General features: G+C 37.8%; 1 protein-coding gene across 6 annotated transcripts in view; it reads right to left on the bottom strand.

Annotated features, from left to right (window-relative positions):
- The window catches only part of LOC127867535 (disabled homolog 1-like), a 30984-nt gene extending 8593 nt beyond the window's left edge, over positions 1–22391 (bottom strand). For 4 of the 6 annotated variants that reach the window (XR_008043539.1, XR_008043540.1, XM_052408788.1 and 1 more), the window contains exons 1-10: positions 22243–22391; positions 13969–14115; positions 13449–13666; positions 12002–12136; positions 11059–11208; positions 8593–8643; positions 4710–4793; positions 3936–4352; positions 3526–3654; positions 1685–1954 (exon numbers count right to left, since the gene is read on the bottom strand). Coding sequence is in view for 4 of the 6 variants with exons in the window: in XM_052408788.1 (XP_052264748.1) it covers positions 1685–1954; positions 3526–3654; positions 3936–4352; positions 4710–4793; positions 8593–8643; positions 11059–11208; positions 12002–12136; positions 13449–13666; positions 13969–14115; positions 22243–22279 (1638 nt within the window). In the remaining 2 variants the exon portion in view is untranslated. Of the gene's footprint in view, positions 1–1684; positions 1955–3525; positions 3655–3935; positions 4353–4709; positions 4794–8592; positions 8644–11058; positions 11209–12001; positions 12137–13448; positions 13667–13968; positions 14116–15694; positions 15714–15888; positions 16052–22242 lie in introns of those variants that run through there. The other 2 variants (XM_052408790.1, XM_052408791.1) reach the window with 2 other exon arrangements.
- Between the last annotated feature and the right edge of the window lie 1090 nt (positions 22392–23481).

Here is a 23481-nt window from a genome sequence, read left to right as displayed (position 1 = left end):
AAGAGCTGTCACCATAGGATGACATATGCCCCCTATAAACGCTTTGATAGAAGTTATGAACATTTTTCGAAACCTAAATACTAAATCCTTGAAATGCACCGAGTGACCCCGTGCCCCGGCATGACCCATATTTAAACTTGACTTAGATATTGTCTAGATACAACTTCTGACCAAGTTTGGTAAAGATCGGATGAAAACTATTTTAATTAGAGAGCGGACACGAAAAGTGTGACAGACTGACAGACAGACAGACTGACGGTTAGTGCGAAAACCATATACCCTCTTTCCTTCGAAAGGGGGCATAAAAATAAATTAGACACAGAATCAATATTAAGAAGTTTTATGGCTTGACAAATCTTTCATTTTTTGTAATTTGTTGTCATGTACAAATTTCTGACATGCCATACATGTACATATTTGTTTCCTTATTATAATTGTGCAAGTGATATTTAGTAAATTTAAGCTTTTCCAACAAAATAAAAAAGTTGTAAGTGCAAGTGATATTTAGTAAATTTAAGCTTTTACAACAAAATAAAAAAGTACCCATAAGTGGAAACAATTGCACATCCTTAAATATATTTTATAATGTAAGTAACACATGAAAGTATCAAGTATTGAGTTCCTTTAGGGTCATATACATACCTGAAACTTTGTGTCTGCCTTTGCGAGACGAGGTCTTTTCAAACTTGGAACTATCATTGGAGAATTTATGATCGAACACAGCAAAAGGGTCAGGTTTTAAACTGGAGCCATCTACCCTTGGGACAGAACTGATGAAGGGATCACTATGTTTACTGTGTGTGACCTCCCGCAAGTCAGAGAAAGGATCAGGTGCAAAAGGGTCATGTGCGAATGGGTCTGACTGGGTGAATGGGTCATCATGACCGAATGGGTCTGTGGACACAAATGGGTCTGCAACAACACTGGAAGACCTTTGTTTACTTTTGGACACATCTGAGATATTTGAACTATGAGATTCATTAGTCACAAATCCGTCTCTTTTTGCAATTTCATTATCTACAGTTTCTTGATGTTTATTGCTAAGACTGTTGGCTTGTTCAGCCAAAGTGTTCACACAGTCATGACTGCTGTTCATCATCACAAGCGAGCTATCAACTGAGTTCACACGAGGATAGCTAGTCCTATCACTACTAGGCCCGGGCACTCGAGATGCATCAGAGAGTGTTCTTGCTGTAGAGGGTCTAGGGCGTGGCCTAGGCACGGGTAGGGTTGCTGCGTCCTGACGCGGGCGGGGAGGCAAGGGTGGGGTCATCTGCAGACTCAGGGCTGGAGATTCTGACATGGAGTTAAGGCTGGTGTTGCTACTCCTAGAGCTGTCTGAGGTGGACTTGGGTCGCGGGGGAACAGGGGGGAACTGAAGCTCTGATCCAGCCGCATGCACGCCGTGACGAGCTGTAGCTGATGACAGGCTTGGAGATTCTACTTGACTCGCAATATCTTGAGGCAGGGGAGGGGGTGGTCCGGAGGGTAAAGGGATATTATATGGGTCACCAAATGGGTCGTCCTCATAAAGTGCATTCTGGTGCTTACTGTTTGGTGTAGAGGACATGCTGCTTGCAAAGGGGTCTTTTGTAAAGGGATCTGAAGTGCCAAAAGGAGCACTAGGTCCAAAAGGATCCTCACTGTCTGGTAAAGACTCATATTTATTATCATCAAACCCTACCAAAGAAGCAGACTCTTTCGGGTTCTTTCCCTTCAGTTCATTCATTGACTTCTTTTCAGGTGTTGCAAAGAACATGTCTTTGGGCTTAAGGTTTGTCCCAGTTTTCGGACTGATGTCAACCAAACCATCAAATGCATCTTTCTTTGCTGGCGTGGTGGTGGGGGGCTGTGGGCTGGCCTGCTCGTTCCGGGCTGGAGTCAGAAGGCTGTCACTGAAGACATCCTGGGAACCACCAAACGGATCATTGCCAAACGGGTCATCGGACACTTGCTGGAAGTGAACACAATTTAATGTTGTTTTGTATTATTGTCATAACTTAAATGATTGACAGACATGTAACAAAATATTCATAACATGAACATGAAATACTAGATTCAACAAGAGATACTTGTTAAACAAGTCCCCCCCTCCCCATTACCAAAAGTTTTACATCAGACAGGAAGTCAAGTCATTATGCCATTTTGGCCATATTAAATGGCTTGAACTGCACTTTCTAATCAACCTGTATAAGAGGATTACATTATATTGGTTTTCATTACTTTCAATACCGTCATCTATCCAATTATCATATAATTCAAGGTTCAATGTATAGATGTTTTATAACATTGAAAAGATAAGTGGTGTTTTTGCGGGAATTAACAGTACTTAATGGTGATAATGACATTGAACCTGTTAACATCAAAATCAATAGAGACTTTCTTTAAAATTTGGATAATGGTAGATCTAAGGGTTCCCAAGAAATGTATTGAAACAAAATGATAAACAGACTGACAAGCCATTTATCCAACCGACGGCCAGGTGCAAAGCGATATTCCCTGCTTCTTTGAAGGGGCATAAATATAGACAGCAATAATTGGTGATACATCCAATAATTAGAATATAAACATGATCTGTAATAATGAATGTTAACAACTAAACTAAATCGATATTATAAAATAACAATGGAGGCTGGTCATGGAATAACTGGGTCTTTTAATTATACAGTATTTTCTTTTTTGTTTCATGGGTTCGTACAAATTTGGCATATTCCTTGGATCTTAAATTCTCAGGTTTATAATTTTGCCAAAAACATGAAAAATACATTTTCAACTTGTATTCCTCTCTTAAACACCTTGTATGCTTACTTACCAGTCAATTAAACAACAACACATCAATAAATGCCACAGTCCAACTTATAATATCCAAATATCTCAATAACATAGTCTCTTAGCTAAGTTTAACATCCAAATAGCGGGACAGATTCCTACAGTCCAATTAGTGGTTACAATCTTGTCTTGTGTAATTGTAACAAAAACAGTGGTTCTTATAAGGACAGTTTGACAATTTCATATTTTAATCAAGGGAGCAAACACATCAGTGTCAAAACTTATTACCCTCCCCCCCCTTAAGTCTCAACTTCTAGGATATATTTCCCAGATAAGACCTTTTATATAAACTTTCCTGCAAAAATCCACAAAAAATAATGTCGTAAAATAATATCGGTTTCATAAATCATGTATGTATAGCTACTGTTTTTATTGGTCTGTTTTGAGTAAGTATCATCTATATAAATAAATATATTATAATATATATATATATATATATATATATATATATATATATATATATATATATATATATATATATATATATATATATATATATATATATATATTCACTGCATGCAGGCAGTGTTGTATTATTTATATCAATTAATATTAATATTTAAAAATAAGAACTATTAATAAGCATGAGTGGACATCCCACACTGATCTGGGAAGACCCTTTACCCACAGGCATTACGTCCTGTTTTCTAAGACAACTACACCATTTATTAAGTACACGTATTCCCACTGACTCACTGGAAAGGGCGAGGTAGCCTGTGGAGCCGGGGGTCCACTCTGGGGGAATCCCTGCTGCATGCCGGGGAAAAGGTTCATACCAGGCTGACCCTGGAACCCAGGTACCACACGTGGAGGAACAGAGGGGGCCTACAACAGGGTATATGTCACACCATATAAATTATATAAAGATTAAATCTGCCAATGCCCTATGTACACAAGGATTACACATAAAGACATTTTCTGTTAGTCTACAATTTCAGCTTAAATCACACATGTACAAAAGACAAAACAAGAGGAAATTTTGAGATAGGAATGTGATGGACATGTTTTATTTACAGAGTCTGGTCAATTAGAAGATAGTTCACTTGAACCAAAATTTGAATTTCTCACTTAAAAAACAACATGCAGGCAGGTATTCAAACACATACCTGAAACATGTTAGGCTGACCACCAAATCCAAGTTGTGGGGAAACCGGTTTAGCCCCAAACCCAGTTTGCTGAAAACCGGCCTGAAAACTTCCCTGACCACCAAATGGCTGACTAGCACCAAATGGCTGACCAGCACCAAATGGCTGACCAGCACCAAATGGCTGACCAGCACCAAATGGCTGACCAAATGGGTTAGAAGACTGCTGTGGCACTCCAAAAGGCTGGCTGGCCCCAAACGCTGCACCACCCACAGAGAACATGGGCTGGACAGGTGGAGACATGGTGCCTGAGAGAGAGGCAAGGTCACTGGCAAACGAGGTGCTATCAGAGGAGACAGGGGCCATGGTCTTCTTGACAGGGGCCGGCGCCTCCAGCTCAGCAAAGAACTCCTCCATAGTGTCGATCTGCTCAATCCTCTGCAAGGCACATGTCAACATGACAGGTAGATGATAAGCACACATGAGAAAAAAGAAATATGACTCAATATCTATCGCATTTATTTCTTAGTGAAATGCTGTATACATCCAATCAATAATTTTAATTTTAAGGTTTTGTTTGGGCAGGCAAAAAGTGAGATAATTGCTGAAAAGATATTGTTAAGTTTATTTTATTCTTGAAAATTTATGAAAATTAAATGCTTTTCTTTTTTTACTCATAGTAAACAAATAAAAATCCATTTAACATATTAACTAAACATAGATATAAACAAAAATATACAACATGATGTTTCTATCCAAGCCCTGACTGAACATCTATGGTGTGTGTTGGCCTACCCGTTCCATGGCCTCCATTTCACTCTCCAGGTTGAGCAGGTCTGGTGCCTCCTCCTCCACCACAGGCTGATTGTTAGGTGGCACCTGCAAGTACATGACATAAACACAACGGTCACAGACTGATTGTTAGGTGGCACCTGCAAGTACATAACATAAACAAAACTGTCACAGGCTGATTGTTAGGTAGCTCCTGCAAGTACATAACATAAACACAGCTGTCACAGGCTGATTGTTAGGTAGCACCTGCAAGTACATAACATAAACACAGCTGGCACAGGCTGATTGTAAGGTGGCACCTGCAAGTACATAACATAAACACAGCTGGCACAGACTGATTGTTAGGTGGCACCTGCAAGTACATAACATAAACACAACTGTCACAGGCTGATTGTTAGGTGGCACCTGCAGGTACATACCATAAACAAAACTGTCACAGGCTGATTGTTAGGTGGCACCTGCAAGTACATAACATAAACACAGCTGTCAAAGGCTGATTGTTAGGTGGCACCTGCAAGTACATAACATAAACACAACTGTCACAGACTGATTGTTAGGTGGCACCTGCAAGTACATAACATAAACACAACTGTCACAGGCTGATTGTAAGGTGGCACCTGCAAGTACATAACATAAACAAAACTGTCACAGGATGATTGTTAGGTGGCACCTGCAAGTACATAACATAAACACAGCTGGCACAGGCTGATTGTTAAGTGGCACCTGCAAGTACATAACATAAACACAACTGTCACAGGCTGATTGTTAGGTGGCACCTGCAAGTACATAACATAAACACAACTATAACAGGCTGATTGTTAGGTGGCACCAGCAAGTACATAACATAAACACAACTGTCACAGGCTGATTGTTAGGTGGCACCTGCAAGTACATGACATAAACACAACTGTAACAGGCTTATTGTTAGGTGGCACCTGCAAGTACATAACATAAACACAACTGTCACAGGCTGATTGTAAGGTGGCACCTGCAAGTACATGACATAAACACAACTGTAACAGGCTTATTGTTAGGTGGCACCTGCAAGTACATGACATAAACACAACTGTCACAGGCTGATTGTAAGGTGGCACCTGCAAGTACATGACATAAACACAACTGTAACAGGCTTATTGTTAGGTGGCACCTGCAAGTACATGACATAAACACAACTGTCACAGGCTGATTGTAAGGTGGCACCTGCAAGTACATGACATAAACACAACTGTAACAGGCTTATTGTTAGGTGGCACCTGCAAGTACATAACATAAACAAAACTGTCACAGGCTGATTGTTAGGTGGCACCTGCAAGTACATAACATAAACAAAACTGTCACAGGCTGATTGTTAGGTGGCACCTGCAAGTACATAACATAAACACAACTGTCACAGGATGATTGTAAGGTGGCACCTGCAAATACATGACATAAACACAACTGTAACAGGCTTATTGTTAGGTGGCACCTGCAAGTACATAACATAAACACAACTGTCACAGGCTGATTGTAAGGTGGCACCTGCAAGTACATGACATAAACACAACTGTAACAGGCTTATTGTTAGGTGGCACCAGCAAGTACATGATATAAACACAACTGTCACAGGCTGATTGTAAGGTGGCTACTGCAAGTACATGACATAAACACAACTGTAACAGGCTTATTGTTAGGTGGCACCTGCAAGTACATGACATAAACACAACTGTTACAGGCTGATTGTAAGGTGGCACCTGCAAGTACATGACATAAACACAACTGTAACAGGCTTATTGTTAGGAGGCACCTGCAAGTACATAACATAAACAAATCTGTCACAGGCTGATTGTTAGGTGGCACCTGCAAGTACATGAATTAAACACAACTGTCACAGGCTGATTGTTAGGTGGCACCTGCAAGTACATAACATAAACACAGCTGGCACAGGCTGATTGTAAGGTGGCACCTGCAAGTACATGACATAAACACAGCTGGCACAGGCTGATTGTAAGGTGGCACCTGCAAGTACATAACATAAACACAACTGTCACAGGCTGATTGTAAGGTGGCACCTGCAAGTACATAACATAAACACAACTGTCACAGGCTGATTGTTAGGTGGCACCTGCAAGAACATGACATAAACACAACTGCCACAGGATGATTGTTAGGTGGCACCTGCAAGTACATGACATAAACACAGCTGTCACAGGCTGATTGTTAGGTGGCACCTGCAAGTACATAACATAAACACAACTGTCACAGGCTGATTATTAGGTGGCACCTGCAAGTACATAACATAAACACAACTGTCACAGGCTGATTGTAAGGTGGCACCTGCAAATACATAACTTAAACACAACTGTCACAGACTGATTGTTAGGTGGCACCTGCAAGTACATGACATAAACACAGCTGTTACAGGCTGATTGTTAGGTGGCACCTGCAAGTACATAACATAAACACAACTGTAACAGGCTGATTGTTAGGTGGCACCTGCAAGTACATAACATAAACACAGCTGGCACAGGCTGATTGTTAGGTGGCACCTGCAAGTACATGACATAAACACAGCTGTCACAGGCTGATTGTTAGGAGGCAATTACATATCATGAGATGCATTCTTAGAATACTGGTCTTAATGCATGTGCATATCACTGACGATCTAATGTGAAGATATAAAGGGTATCTGTTGTCAGTGTAAGATCATCTTAATCATACATACTTGAGTGTTCATTTAATACATATCTTCAATATTTTTTTGTTTTATTTTACCATAAATGACATGAAAATATGATCATACACTAAAACCATTGAATTTTTAAGAGATTTATAAAATACATTACATTTTATGAGCAAAGAAATATAACCATGCTTCTTTGAAAGGGGAATATTATATATATGTGAACCTTATTTAGGTACCCAAAATCATAACATCCCAATATCTTTGACAGTGTACACTGTACACATGTTTCACAGTTATCAAACAATACTGACTGAGCTCAGGGGTTGGAGAAACCTTTTGTAATTAGATTCTGTTTTATGTACACTATTTATTATACAAGTAGTTCAATTGAACAATTTGAGCAGCATTCTGAACAAACTGGGCTTCATGCATGTGCATTATCTCTTTCAGTGCGGGAACCGAATTTTGAAGGCCTTTGCAAACAGTTTGGATCCAGATGAGACGCCACAAAACGTGGCGTCTCATCAGGATCCAAACTGTTTGCTATTCTGATAATGTTCTTTGAAGAAAATCGAAGAAAATGCTAATTTTAGAAAGTCAGCAGACGACATTTTAGCAGACGACAAATTTCCCAGCATGCAAAGGGTTAAGTGTCATCCCAGATTAGTCTTTGCAGTTTGCATAGGCTGATCAGGGACAACACTTTCTGTCTAGACTTGATTTTGGCTTAGAAGAGACTTCCTTTAAACAAAAAATAAATAAATAACATGAGTGCCAAACTGTCACAAGATACGCCAGTTTGAAGGTTTTGGACAACTTGATAACTTTACCATGACCCATATTTTAACTTGACCTACATATCATCTAGACACAACTTCTGACCAAATTAGGTGAAGATTGGATGAAAACTACTTCAATTAGAGAGCAGACACCATGCTAAATGCTTGAAATCCTTTTAGTGACCTCGTGACCTAGTCTTTGACACGGCATGACCCATATTTGAACTTGACCTAGATATGATTTAGACACAACTCCTAAATTTGGTGAAGATCGGATGAAAATTACTTCAATTAGGGAGCGGACACCATGCTTAATCCTTGAAATGCACTAAGTGACCCCATGACCTCACTGATTGCACAGGTTAATCAGGAACAACAATTTACACACATGAATTAAGCCCCCAAAACAAGCCTCAATCTCACTATTATGCCACTGCTTACCAACCTCATACGTGGGATCTGTAGCACTCTCCACAGGCCTGGCCTTATTGGGCACCTGGAAGTGAAGCATCACAGTCAGCCATATATTAACTAAGTTTATCAGAACCAGACATTTTTGTATTCACTGAAATCAACATTTTTCAGTTGGGGACCAGGGAAGCTATTTGGTTAAAGCCAAGTTTATATTATTTATGATACATGTTTTTGTGAACAAATAATATCGTTGTTTAGAACAAGACAGTATTCAGTAAAATATAAATGAATATGAAATAACTGGTTCCATCAGGTACAATCACTTGATCATCTATTTGGTGTTGGAAACCCAATTCAGCAAACAATTTTTTACAGACACTCTTATCTTTTAATCAAAATGTGTTTTACACAAAATACAAGATTATCTTAACAAATTAATTGCAACTAGTAATAAAAACTAAATCAGTTACATGCTTTGAAAAGATATGCATTACTAAGTCAACTTCCTTCAGATTTGTTCTAAGACCCAACTCCAGTATTGTTATAAATTCAACAGAGTGCATAATACATAACAAATTAAACACAGAATATTTGAGATGAAAAAATCAAGTACATTTATTAAATTAAAAACAATGCTTTCTTCAAGGCTATGAACTGCATGCTCATCCGTGCTTATTGCTTGATATTAGAAACAGAGCAAATTCAGATAGGACTATGAAACATCTAGGTAACAGTTAATGAAACATTTTGGGGGCATATAAATTGCTATGTAGAAGCCATTTCTGATTTCTGACGAAAAAACATATAGTTCTATTTTAAGCTGGTTTAAGAACAATAGTGACACAATCTTTAAATCATTCATTTCATTTATGATTGGTCACAATCTTATTCTCAACAAGGGACAAAATTGTCACAAAACCAGGTTTTCATTGTGAACAAAAAATCTGATAAAGGGAGAAAACTCAAACTGAACTTTTGAAATGAACAAACAAAATTAACCCCCTTTGTAAGTTTGTTTTTTTTAAATCTATTTTTAGTCGTGGCGACCTTGACATTGGAGATATTGACGTGATTCTTTCGTGCGACACACCGTCCCATGATGGTGAACAAATGTGCCAAATGATTTTAAAATCTCACAATGAATGACATAGTTATGGCCAGGACAAGCTCATTTCTGGCCATTTTTGACCTTTGAACTCAAATAGTGACCTTGACCTTGGAGATATCGACGTAATTATTTCGCGTGACACACCGTCCAATGATGGTGAACAAATGTGCCAAATGATTTTAAAATCTGACAATGAACGACATAGTTATGGCCCGGACAAGCTTGTTCCGCCCGCCCGCCAGCCAGCCAGCCAGCCAGCCCGCCCGCATTCGCCAATCTAATAACCAGTTTTTTCCTTCGGAAAACCTTGTTAAAAATATTTAGATCCTTCTGTGTATTGGAAGAACCACCACCTCTGCCATATGTGAACATGCTTTTACAGCCATCAGACTGAAAATATTGTGAATATTTACCACTGCCTCTGTTACTTCAATATCCTAGAGTAATAACATCTCGTTTTAAAATGCTAAAACAATAGGTTTAAGTGAAATGGTGGAAATAAAATGATGAACTTGGCTTAATCATAACATTGTTCCTTCGTAATAGATAGCTATTAAACCAATTTTGTTATTCATTAGGTATTTAAGTGTAAGATAAAGAAATAAAATTAAAAATATCTCATTTTAAAAAAGTCAAAAGCAAAACCATGTCCATATGCACTATAGCATTTGGAGATAATAAATCAGTAAAAGTCTCATCTAAATCACATTCACAATGTAAGAAATGCTCACAAACATTTTTTTATCTTATTTTACATAAAGGGCAATAACTATTTTTATAAATGCCATTGTGAAACCTTGACAGTATGGGATGATGCACTAAGAGATGATTATTGCACAGGTTTCATGAATACTGCAAAAAGTAGGCATTGCACACAAAAGCTCTTTTATCTCTTCCTTTTAAAGGGCAATTACTCCGGAAAAAAACAATGTAAAAGCAAAACTTTGACAAAATCTGCTGTAGCACTTGGAGACAATAATGCTATGAAAGGTTAAAACATACATATTGTATGCTGCATAAAGCGCATTTTGCCATATTTTCTGAAAAATAAGGAAATTACTCTGGTGTTCCTGGAACAAACTGGACGAATGTCAATAGGTTCCAACCTTGTATAGTAAAACAGAAACTGAACGAGTTTGGTCAAGATGTCATACATAGTGAGGTCTGCCCTACCAATTACTGATGAACAATACAGGCACAAAAGAGCTCCCCTTAACCAATAGCTTTTAACACACTATATTTCTTTTAATAAATTTTAGCATGGTTTAGGTGTGAATTTTGTTACATATAACAAATATCAACAGCACTATAATAGCAGTGCCAAGCATCAATCATCTATCCGTACAAAATGCTGATACTATTCTGCTGCAAGGCTCTAGTTTTTCCTACCGAGTATACAGGGTCCTCTCCACTCTGGCTTTCAGATGGCTTATCTACGGGCGCCTCCTCAATCTTGTGTTTGGCCTCCTCCACCTCTTTCTTCTTTATTTCGTAGACCACTTGGAAGAGATCCCGTAATGTAAGCACCAGGGCCTCTGCCTAAAGTGAACCAGTGTCACAGTGAGAGAGAATGGAACTTACAGGTTATGGGACATAGGATGTTTCTTCAAATTACTTAAATGTCTCAATGACAATAACAATCTGTATGTCTTGTATGCCAATGAATCTTTCTTTGGCCAACTATTGAGAAACTGTTTATTCTTCTTATCTCACAGACTTTATCTCATCTCACAGACTTTATCTCATGATACAAGTCTGCAAGTCCATCTGCTCAGAAAGGCATGTAACAGCAAGTTTAATATTCTATCCGTAGACTTAATAATATGAATAACTTCATTTTATGTTCTTTTTTCAAATATTCAATGTCATTATTTCATGTGTAAATGACATAAAGAGAAAACAATCATTCAATGATGGAATCAATAAAAGCCATTTTAAGGTAAAGGATGATAAAAGGTATGTAAATTTTGATTATTTAACTTTTTTCTATTCAAAAGTCAAAGCTTGCTTGCACAAGAACGATGGATATTTACATGTATGTAATAATCATTATTAGAACTTACATTTCTTTGACAAATAGACTTCATTAAGGAAATACAAGGACTCTCATTATCAAAATAATTGTTTTGTTGTTGTTGTTTTTTTTTTGGGGGGGGGGGCACAATTACATTTTCAAATCATATCTCAAGCAATAAAATTTAGTATGACAGTTATGTTAAATCAGTTACAACCTGAAAGCCAATGGACCAAATTAATTATGAAAACCTACATAAATTGTGAGTTGACACAACATTTTTACATACAGTTTAAAAAGAAAATGTATTTAACATACTGCTTTCTCCGTTTTTATTGCGTAGAATTTGTGTTTCCCTTCCCCAGCTCCATACACGTAGCCAAACGCTCGGCTGTCACTGACATCACGAGATATAAACGATATCTTATGGACTGCATGTGTGAAATTGGTAGCCTTCAATGAGATAGTTTTGTTGTACAGGTATTTGTTATTACAACAATTGCGTAAATATGATACAAAAGATGTTAGAAGAGTAATACTAAGTCATCTTATCATTTATTGCAATGATTAAATGGAAAGATAATAATCCATAATTGTCGCTGATAGTCTGTAAACAATCAATATTCAGTGGGAATCTCATTGGAATAGTAGGTCACCACAGTACATATAAACAAGTTCCACTATTTTTTTAGAAACAAAGAAGCCTATGATTACTTCACAACTAATAATAATATGAAAATAGTTTTAAACTATTGCAATACTATAGTGATAGTAGTTTTAGTGATTCATCATAGTATTTTTGCTGCCATATTAACCACTACAAGATTTAAGGAGTTTAAGATTGACATTTTCAAAGTTTCATTCTTTGTAAAAAGGTCAATGCATTCAAATGCTATTTGCTATCACTCAATGTATGATTGTTCAATCTAGAAATGAGCAATGATCTGATCTTTTTTTATCACTTTTTAAAAACAAGAAACCGTCGGAGACGGGTGATGCTCCCAAATGAATTTTATTTTCACAATATTGCACTATATATTCAGATAAAAGGAAACTTCTTGAGGGCACAGTAGTTGGGGGGACAAGAATTTTTTACAGAAAATTTCAAAGGGCCATCACTCTGTGAAAAATAGTCCGACCAGAACCTGCTGATAATATGCACATCTCCTCTTGGTAGTGATGCTTCCCATAAAGTGTCATTGAATTCTGGTCATTAGTTGCTGAGAAATAGCCCGGACAAGAATTGCACTATATGTACAGTTAATGGAAAATTTCAAAGGCCAATAACTCTGTGAAAAATTATCCGACCAGAACCCATTGATAATATGCACATCTCCTCTTGGTAGAGAAGCTTCCCATAAAGTTTCATTGAATTACGGTCATTAGTTGCTGAGAAATAGCCTAGACAAGAATTGCACTATATGTACAATTAATGGAAAATTTCAAAGGGCCAAAACTCTGTGAAAAATCATCTGACCAGAACCCGCTGATAATATTCACATCTCCTCTTGGTAGTGAAGCTTCCCATAAAGTTTCATTGAATTCCGGTCATTAGTTGCTGAGAAATAGCCCGTACAAAAATTGTGCAGGGACTGACGGACGGACAGATGAAGCGGCAACTATATGCTCCCCCCAAAATAAATTTCGGGGGAGCATAATGAAAATATATCCTTTTGATACATTGATACAAAATATTACCTTTATTAAATTCACTAATAAATTTAACTTCTCAACTACAAATTTGTAATTAAAATGTGTGACATACTTGTGTTTTTGTATCAATAATCCTAATGCCATCCAATGAAACATTCACGATTATTTTCTGTTTGTGTTGTTTGGACTGTCTTACAGCCAGTTTCAGTTTGACCATGGATTCCTGACACATCTTGTCACCCCGAGCACTCTCAACATCATTAATGCCTATCAACTTTGCAATGAAGTTTATACCTGGACTTTCAAATCTAGATGAATCATTCTTTAGATCTGAAAAAAAATATAATAAAATTAATTGAAGGGCATTTTCTTTTCCAAAAGGTCAACACATTTACAGATGGAAAATATTTTAATGCACATAGTCATAAAGTTAAGAGGCGACTTTCAAATCAATATTTTCCGACACTTCATTGGAATTTGTAGCAACAACTAATACAAATACAATTTAACACAGGATTAAATAATGCAAAGTATAAAAGAGGTTGAATCATAAATTTTGACATCTTTATAAGTGCAGATTTAATTAGAAGTCCCACATTATATTTAAATAACTTAAAGATGCTGTTTAATACCTTTTTTACTTGCATTCCTATTAATAGGTTTCGCTTGGTTGTTATTTGTGTTGTCCGCTGTTTTGTTGTCTGTATTAGCATCTGTGGCTTCTGTAGCTGTTTCTGCTGTTGACATCTTGTCTGTACTCAGGGCATATGACTGGGGGTCTGGAATGTAGATACGATGTAATGAGTGGTTTGAATGTACTAGGTGCATTGTGAAGTAAAGCAAACATTTGCTATTGATACTGCCTGGATAAGTGACCAAAAGTTACATCAACAGTGTCAAAAGTGAAAACACTTAAGAAGCCATGGGAGGAAAAGTTCACTCCATGTAGGGCTCAAAACTATTACCGGTGTAAGACTAGAAAAGCAAACTACCAACCGATCAAACAGGGCGGCTAGTACCCAAGAACACAACAACAATTTATCATTAAATCCAGAGTACAGTTTGAATGCAAAAAATGGATGAATGAAAAGTAAACTGAACCTGTAAACGCAAATGCCTTAGATAATTGGGGTCCAACTAAGATTATTAAACAGCAGTCATGAGATCGGAAAAAATCTTACTTAGAAAAAGGAGTCCCAAAAGAAGTCTTGTTGAATATTGCACTTGTCTTAAAAAAAATATTATATGATATTTTAATATTATTGTACTATTATTATCTTAAAATTTTAGAACAGTCCTACTTGACTTGAATGTCAAGTTTAAATCTGATACAATCAACATACATGTGTATTGCCATATTGTGTTGTCATTGTGGCATTTGCCAAAATATGCATATATAAACTCTCTCTCTCTATATATATCTGATAATCCCATACAACGACAAATTCTATTGAACATAAATATTGATTATAATGTATTTAAGAATTTTATGAACACTAAAGTACCGGTACACCATTCATGTACATTTTCATATAGCCAAAATTCAATACAAAACAATGTACAGAAATAAGGTGACTTCAAACAACCTTGATGTTAAGCGCAGGATTATTCACTTTAACGTCAAATAGGCAAATTTAAACAGTGAATAAGTAAACAGATCTGAGCTGGTGTTAGGGCTTAATGGAATGCACATGCAAAGCACCCTGTAGAGGGTGTGTCTGGTCCTGGAAACATAAAGAGATGGGGGAGTGTAGTGAAATAAGGTCACTTCCAGTCCAACAGCATTGCTGTTGGGCTAGCTCTATCGCACCACGGTTAGAGTGTCTGATTATCAATGGGAAGGACCAGGGTTCAATCCCCCATAGGAGCTCAGGTTATTTAAATCTAATGATAATGGACACAATTGTACCATGACATAACATTTATTATTTTAAATAGATGTACAGTTATACAATTTATATGTTCTAAATGTTTGCAACTGATATAAAATGTGTTCAAAATGGATGGCTAAAATAATTTTCTCTAGAGGCCATGAGAAAAAGGAGATTTTATGACTTAAGCTCTATACATGAAACCTGAGAGTAATGTGTATACACTTACAGGCAGTATACTACAAGGCAATGTTTTCGAAGTAAAATAAATACAAATCGCTATTGTTTTGGTCCTATTATTCAAGAAAGATCATGTTCATGCTAAATTCGATTGATTACGAAGAATTTATCTCTGTCTTAAAATCATATAACTTAAAATGCTAAAAGATGGGGGCGTGTTCAACATAGACTTCCGGTCATTAAGACAGACGCAAATAGCAACGAAACAAACAGTTACATTGAGAATTCTTCATAAAAGGCAATTTACCTTAACTGAAAATCCAACACAAAATATAATTGTGCATTGACACATGCGTAATTGCAGTTGGTCATGCACGAAATCAAACGATCCGCCTATATTTATTAAAGTTCGTAAGTCAACTGTCATTGACATGACATTTAAGTTGCTGCAATTTCGTCTACTATTCGATGTAAAAGTTAATGATTTTGTTATAAACTTACTCATTTCTTTCAAAACAACATCCGTTATTCCATATTTCACAGTCCAAGTGAATCAAAGTTAATGTTTAATAACAAAAACTTTGAAAACTTCCACTGACAAGACGACCGGAAGTTTGGCCTCATTCAAAGTACATAAGGCTACACAACACTATACTGTATATAGACTCCAATTTTCAGAGGACCAGTATTTGAAAAAGATTGGAATGAAGCATGATATGAACACAGAGGAAAGATTGAAACATGCTCAACTCACGAAAGAGGCAAAAACTAAGACAGATGGTGATGAAAATTTTCAATATCTGGTCAGAGGTCCGGTTTGGGACCGGAAGATAATAAAGATCCGGAAAGGAAAGAAAACAGGCAAGGGCGTGGAGAAGGGTCAGCTTCACCCAGGATAGATAATGAAAGCAAGTACCAGAAAAAGACTAATAAAACTGTAAATACCAGAACTGTTAATATTTTTGAAAATTGTATTGTTTGGTGTACAAATGATGATATGTTATCAAATGATAAGTTAATTGAACTGAAATTGAAATTGGAAGATTGTGAGATTAAACCTGCTATCATTTCCCTACAGGAAGTAAGACCAAAAAACATAAGATTTGAGAGAAACTTAGAAGAATATAGTTTAGATGACTACGAAACTTTTGAGAGAAAACTTAAAGAAAGGTGATCCAGGCAGAGGCTCTCTTTTATATATACATCGTAGTGTGAAATTTTCTCCAATTTCTTTTGAAACAAACTTTTGCGAATACTTAAGTGTGGAAATTGAATTCCCAAAGAGGGATAAATTATTATTTACTTCTATATACAGGAGTCCAAGCTCAAGAGATGAAAACAATAGCAGTCTTAATGATTTATTGAAAACTATATCAGTAAAAAAATACAGCCATTTTCTTACTGTAGGCGACTTTAATAACCCTGGTTTAAACTTGGAATTTTTACGACCACAGGAGGACCAGGAGATGAAAAATATGAATTTGTTGAATCTCTCAAGGACTGTTATTGGTTTCAACATATCAGGGAACCAACTCGTGGCAGGGGAACAGCTGAATCTTCAGTGCTTGATTTAATTGTGTCAAATGAAGAAGGAATGGTAACAGACATTTGTGTAAGTTCACCTCTAGGAAATAGTGATCACTCGTTGATAAAATTTGAGTTTGTAGGCGTTCGCAAGCATAGACTATGAAAAAACACGTTATAAATACGATAAAGCTGACTTTGAAACCATGGCAGAATTGTTAGACTTGGATTGGGAAAATATACTTAATCATAGTAATATTGAAGATCAATGGCAGGTACTTAAAGTTAAAGTACACACAGCAGTGGAGACATGCACTCCAAAAGTGCATGTGAAATCTAGTCGCAAAAACAAACGTAACAAAACTTGTTACATTGACAGTAAATTGAAATCATCCATGAAGAAAAAAGAGAGACCTTGGCACAAATACAAGCAATCGGGTAAAAACTGTGATCAGATAGAGTACAACAGAGTTAGAAACCAAGTGCGCAGACTTACTCGCCAGGCAGTGAAAAATAATGAAAAGAAAATCATAGAACAGGTAAAAGTCAATCCAAAAAAGTTTTGGAAATATGTTAAATCGAAAACGAAAACTATATCATCTATTCCGGATTTATATACAAACGACGAAAAAACTGAAGTCTCTGAAAATGATCATGAAAAAGCAGAAATCCTTGCAGACTTCTTCACGTCAGTATTTACTCATGACAGTGAAAGTACTTTACTGTGCCTCGGTCACACTGTCACAAATCAGAGCTACGATTACTTTTCGGCACAGTTCGTAGCTATCCTTACTGGACCGTGGCTCTCCGTACTTGATCCATGATCAGTCGTAGTAGTTTTTGGATGTCCGTAGCGACTCTTGACAAATTTTGAACATGTTCAAAAAATTGCTACGAATTTTTCGACCGTAGCGTATCCGTAGCAGTCTGTACTAAACCATACTGATCCGTACTAGTACGTAACGACACCGCAGTCGTCCGTACCTTTTCGTAGACCCAAATATTTTCAAGGACTTCTACGGATTGAAACGAAGAACTACAGAGAGGTACTGTTACGCTACGTATTAGCTACGATTATTCCACGGATATACTACGGAAAGCCACGGTTCTAGTACGTTGTACTACGGATAGGCAGGAATTTGCACGATATTGTACGATGTACTACATGTCAGCACGAAGCAGTACGGACATGTACGGTCCACTACAATAAATTGCTACTGAAATACATCATTGAAATTAAAACAACCGTACTTGCATTTGTTGAGTTCACAATCATGAAACGCCAACAAATTGCGTTTGCGATAAATTTGTTACACTTGGATATTGATATGGAACAAACTGCAGAGGCCTTAGTCGAGCTGCTTGACGATATGCACATAGGTAGTGATGATTCGATATCGTATAACTAGTATTGCTTTGTGCTAAAGGTTACGTATTTTTAAAATATTAGAATTTGAACTTACTACTAATACATTTTTTTTATTTGCAGGTAAGTGTCTGCCTCATATGCCTTTTGAATCGGGCTCTTACTTTTACGTGATTTAATAATTATTAAATTAAAAGCCGACATAATAAATTATACAAATTTAATCACACTTTCCTCAGCATAATCTTTATTTGTACATCAATAAATTCATACTTTATCAGGTCAGAGAAGAAAAAGGAGGTGGTGAATAAGAGACTTGCTTTAAGACGACCCGCTCTCGGCCAATACGAGACTTTGATGGCCGAACTGATGGCTGAAGATTCGGCGGCTTTTAGAAACTTCACCAGAATCGGGCCTGATATGTTCCATGAACTATGACGGGTCGTTGGTCCCAGGATCACGTAGAACCACACCTGGTTCAGACAGTCCATCAATCTAGATTTGAAAGTGGTATTAACCTTAAGGATCTTGGCCACTAGGAGACAGTTACCGTGTATTGATGTATGGGTTTCGTGTTGCGCACAATACGATATGTAGTAATGTACGGGGCGTTTATGAGGCCATAGTTTTAGCATATGCTGGGGTTGTTATCCAGACTCCTACTGAGCCTGAGTAGTGGAAGGCCATAGCCGATCGGGAGGCGGAAAACTACAACGGGCGAGGCATGGTCAGGGGTGATAACCCCAAAAAAGAGTTAGGGTAAGGGTTAGGGGTCGGGTTAGGGTTAGGGTTGGGTTTAGGCTAACCAACCCTAACCCGACCCCTAACACAAACCCTAACCCTCTAACCCCCCCCTTGCGCAATACCATACCATGCCTCGCCCGTTGTAGTTTTCCGCCTCCCTAGCCGATCAGTTCGCGGCTAAATGGCAATTTCCACACGCCATTGGAGCTCTAGATGGAAACATGTAGCCATACGATGTCTCAAGAACGGTGGCTCATTTTACTATAACTATAAAGGTTACCGTTCTGTTGTGCTGATGGCCCTGGTGGAAGCCGATTACCAATTCATATGGGTAAATATTGGATCGCAAGGAGGATGTTCCGACGCACAGATCTGGAATCAAAGCGACCTCAAGTTGGCAATCGAAAGGGGGATGATTGGCATGCCAGAAGCAACACCTCTTCCAGGTGACGACAGACGAATAGGATACTATATCATCGCAGATGATGCATTTGTCATGAGGACATGGCTAATGAAGCCATTCTCACGACGAGGCCTTGAGAATTAAGGACGAGCGAATTTTTAACTATCGCCTGCCAAAAGCCAGGAGAGTTGTGTTTTGGGAGGCATTTTGTGTATGAAAATACAAGAGGCTGTGGGCGTAATGTTCAATCGTAGTTTGTTCCTACCTTGTCCGTACCAGTCTGTCGCAATTTCCACTGCTTCGTTGCGGACCGTTCAAGTTCGTTCTTACCTTTACTAGACCGCAGCGGATCCGTAGTTAGATCGTACTGATTCGCGAAGCATCGTACTTAATCGTACCAAACCGTTGCGGATTCGTAGTTTAATCGTACCGATTCGTGGCGCTCCGTACTAAATCGCGTCGATCAGTAGCAGTCCGTACCTTTTCTTGTTCGTTTTCCAACATTTTGATTGTAGATTCGTCGAAATCCGTACTCACATCGTTGTGCTCCGTACTGAAATCGTAGCTGCCTACGAATTGTGACAATTTCGTAGTCATTCGTAGCCGATTGAATCGTAGCTCATTCGTAGCTCTGATTCGTGACAGTGTGACCGAGGCATTACCAGACATCGAGACAATGCATGTAGAAAATTGGGAATTTGCCAATAACATAGTTATAACTAGTGAAAATGTTAGAAAGAAACTTGAAATGCTAAAGACGGATAAATCACCAGGACCTGACAATATAAGCCCCAGAGTATTGAAAGAACTTAGTAAGGAACTCTAAGATTGCCAACATTAACCTACAGACGGATACGCGGAGATATGATTGAAACATTCAAGATTCTGAATAATAAATATGATTATAACCCAGATGAACTTTTCAGCAAAAGAAGTGATATAACGTCAGACAGAACAAGAGGACATGAACAAATGTTATTTAAGAAAAGGGCACGATTAAATATTAAAAAGCACTCATTTAGTTTCAGAACAGTAGACATTTGGAATCGTTTACCACCTAGTGTAGTTAATGCGCAATCAGTGAGAGCTTTTGAAAGTAGACTTGACCTATTCTGGAATGATCAAGAGATCAAGTATAATAACAAGTCAACAGTCGTTACGGGGCTGAACATCCATTATGTTGACGAAAACGAAGAGCTGGTGTCACAGGAGTAAATCCCTTCTACCAGAATCTACTATGTAACTATGTAATGTATGTATGTTAATACAGTACAGAGACGAATATTTCGTTCTTGAAATAGATTTTCGCGTTTCTGAACTAATTTTACGAGCAAGGTGGCGTAAGGAAGCCTAATTGAGAAAGTGGACGCCTTCGTTGACCCCAAGAGCTTCAGTAAGACAAGGGTCGTCTTTATTATAACCAGAAGTGCCCTCTGTACGTTGCACTGTACATGTTTAAGGCAACTGAATTTGATTACGTTTTATAATCACAAGACAAGCAGCTTGAGGAAAATCCATTTTGTTGTTCCTATAATATATAACTGCCCTTCCGACGGCTTCAGAATGGATATTGAATTGTGAGTCCGAGCACATAGTGGTCAGTGGCGGCCTCAGGAAGCATTCTCTTTAGTCGTCTGGTGGTAAAAAAGGTGCTTTTAACATTGACATTGTCTTAATTTGGCTTGTGTCATTTATTAAATTATGGTCGTTTAGTTATAGCAATTCAATCGTTGGTTTGCGAAATCCTAAATTATGTAATGCACTCCTCGATATAGAATCAACTGCAGCTAAGAATTCAAAAGCACAAACTGAATCTTCAACGCGCTAACATGACTAAACTGTGGGGTTAAACCGGTTTTATGGAGCCCAATTAGCCCAGAATAATGAATTAAATATTTACGTGTCAATAACCGCATAGCATCAATATTTAAATAAAAAAACGATAGAAGAGAAAACGATACATTTTAGTTTTATTATTTGATTATTTATTGGTATACAGACCAGAGCACCAGATCCGTCACTTTCTGAGTTACAATGTAATAAAACCAAAACGAGAGCAAAGTTCTACATCTGATCTTAAAAAAAGCTTTAACATCCAAATCTTCGTCGTGCAATTTAGGAGAAGCCGCAATGAGGTTGTTAAGGGCCAATTTACAAAGGCTTTGTTGCGTACGTCTTTTTTATCCACATAAAATAGTACAAAACTTAGTAAGAAAAAGTTCCAAATAAGTGAAATTGTTTGTTTTTTTAACAGCCCCTTAATTACAATTAGAATACGTTTTGAAACAAAAAAATAAACAGCGAAATTCATTGTCTAAAAGGCATTTAAGCAATTTATATCTCCGCTTCGGGTGACCTTCGTGCTCAGCTTGAAATCCAATGAAATGTTATTATCACTGGCAATTTTATAAATTTTAATCACAGTTGCATTATTTTATAACATTGTTTTATGCAAGTGCTCCAGGCGAAATAATTTATACTCAACCATCAGTAGGAACAATTATCTGTTCATAGCCGATTTCGAAATGTATTATTTTGGCTAAGAATTCAATGCAACATATTAAGATGGCATACAGTTTTGATTTAGTTGTTGTTTTCTATTGTTGTTGATTTTACATATGCCAGCTTCATAGCCTCTAGATTTATAATTCGAGCGTATTTATTTTATGTTTTATATACAGATTTAAAATAAGTTAAGCTAGGATAAAATTAAGACGATAAGTTGTGTTCAAATGTTGATCTATAATTGTTTCAATACATCGTAAGTTCTATGTATGCACGTGTGTCATGAAAATATACGAAGATTAGATCGACCTACCTTTACTCGGAGTAAATGCGTATCCGGCAGTATCCATACTCAAATAAAGTTTGTCGTTATCAACTCTCGGATTGAATGGTTTTATCTCAGCAGCTATTTGGCTTGCGTTAAGAGATCTACACTCAAATATTCGGTCATTTGGTTACTGTATCGCGCTTATCGGGAGCATAATCATACATACATTCATGTCGAGGCGCTAAATAACACACATTCCCATCTGTACCAACACGTTTTGGCGTCTTTAATAACCAAAACGTCACTGGCGTGTTACAAAAGTTATCAAAATGAAAGTGATTCATTACTGCCCCCGGACACGCGTGAAGTAAGAGCTTATAAGCGTGCATTGTAAACCTATCATTTGTCTGTTGCTCATACGGCAATTACGGCTTTGTTTAATATGACTGTCTCAGCGAAATAATCCGTATAAATAGGGGAATACAAGGTTTAAACGTAAATATTGATCACGTATACAGCGGCAGTGACGATAAACGTAATAAAATACCCAGCGGATGCCACGGTTCGCCCGTTTCACATAAGTTGCATCAGCGTACATGAACAGGTACGAACGACTGCCAAGAAGCATGCAACCTCTATCACCTCCACGTACGTACGACTGCTAAGAAGCGTGCAACCTCTATCACCTCCACGTATGTACGACTGCCAAGAAGCATGCAACCTCTATCCCCTCCACGTACGTACGACTGCTAAGAAGCGTGCAACCTCTATCCCCTCCACGTATGTACGACTGCTAAGAAGCGTACAACCTCTATCCCCTCCACGTATGTACGACTGCTAAGAAGCGTGCAACCTCTATCACCACCACGTATGTACGACTGCTAAGAAGCGTGCAACCTCTATCACCACCACGTATGTACGACTGCTAAGAAGCATGCAACCTCTATCACCTCCACGTATGTACGACTGCTAAGAAGCGTGCAACCTCTATCACCTCCACGTATGTACGACTGCTAAGAAGCATGCAACCTCTATCACCTCCACGTATGTACGACTGCTAAGAAGCATGCAACCTCTATCTCCTCCACGTATGTACGACTGCTAAGAAGCATGCAACCTCTATCACCACCACGTATGTACGACTGCTAAGAAGCATGCAACCTCTATCACCTCCACGTATGTACGACTGCTAAGAAGCATGCAAACTCTATCACCACCACGTATGTACGACTGCTAAGAAGCATGCAACCTCTATCACCACCACGTATGTACGACTGCTAAGAA

Source organism: Dreissena polymorpha, chromosome 2 (assembly GCF_020536995.1).
Source record: "Dreissena polymorpha isolate Duluth1 chromosome 2, UMN_Dpol_1.0, whole genome shotgun sequence".
NCBI classification, from domain to species: domain Eukaryota; kingdom Metazoa; phylum Mollusca; class Bivalvia; order Myida; family Dreissenidae; genus Dreissena; species Dreissena polymorpha.
This window is presented reverse-complemented; position numbering and strand designations above follow the sequence as displayed.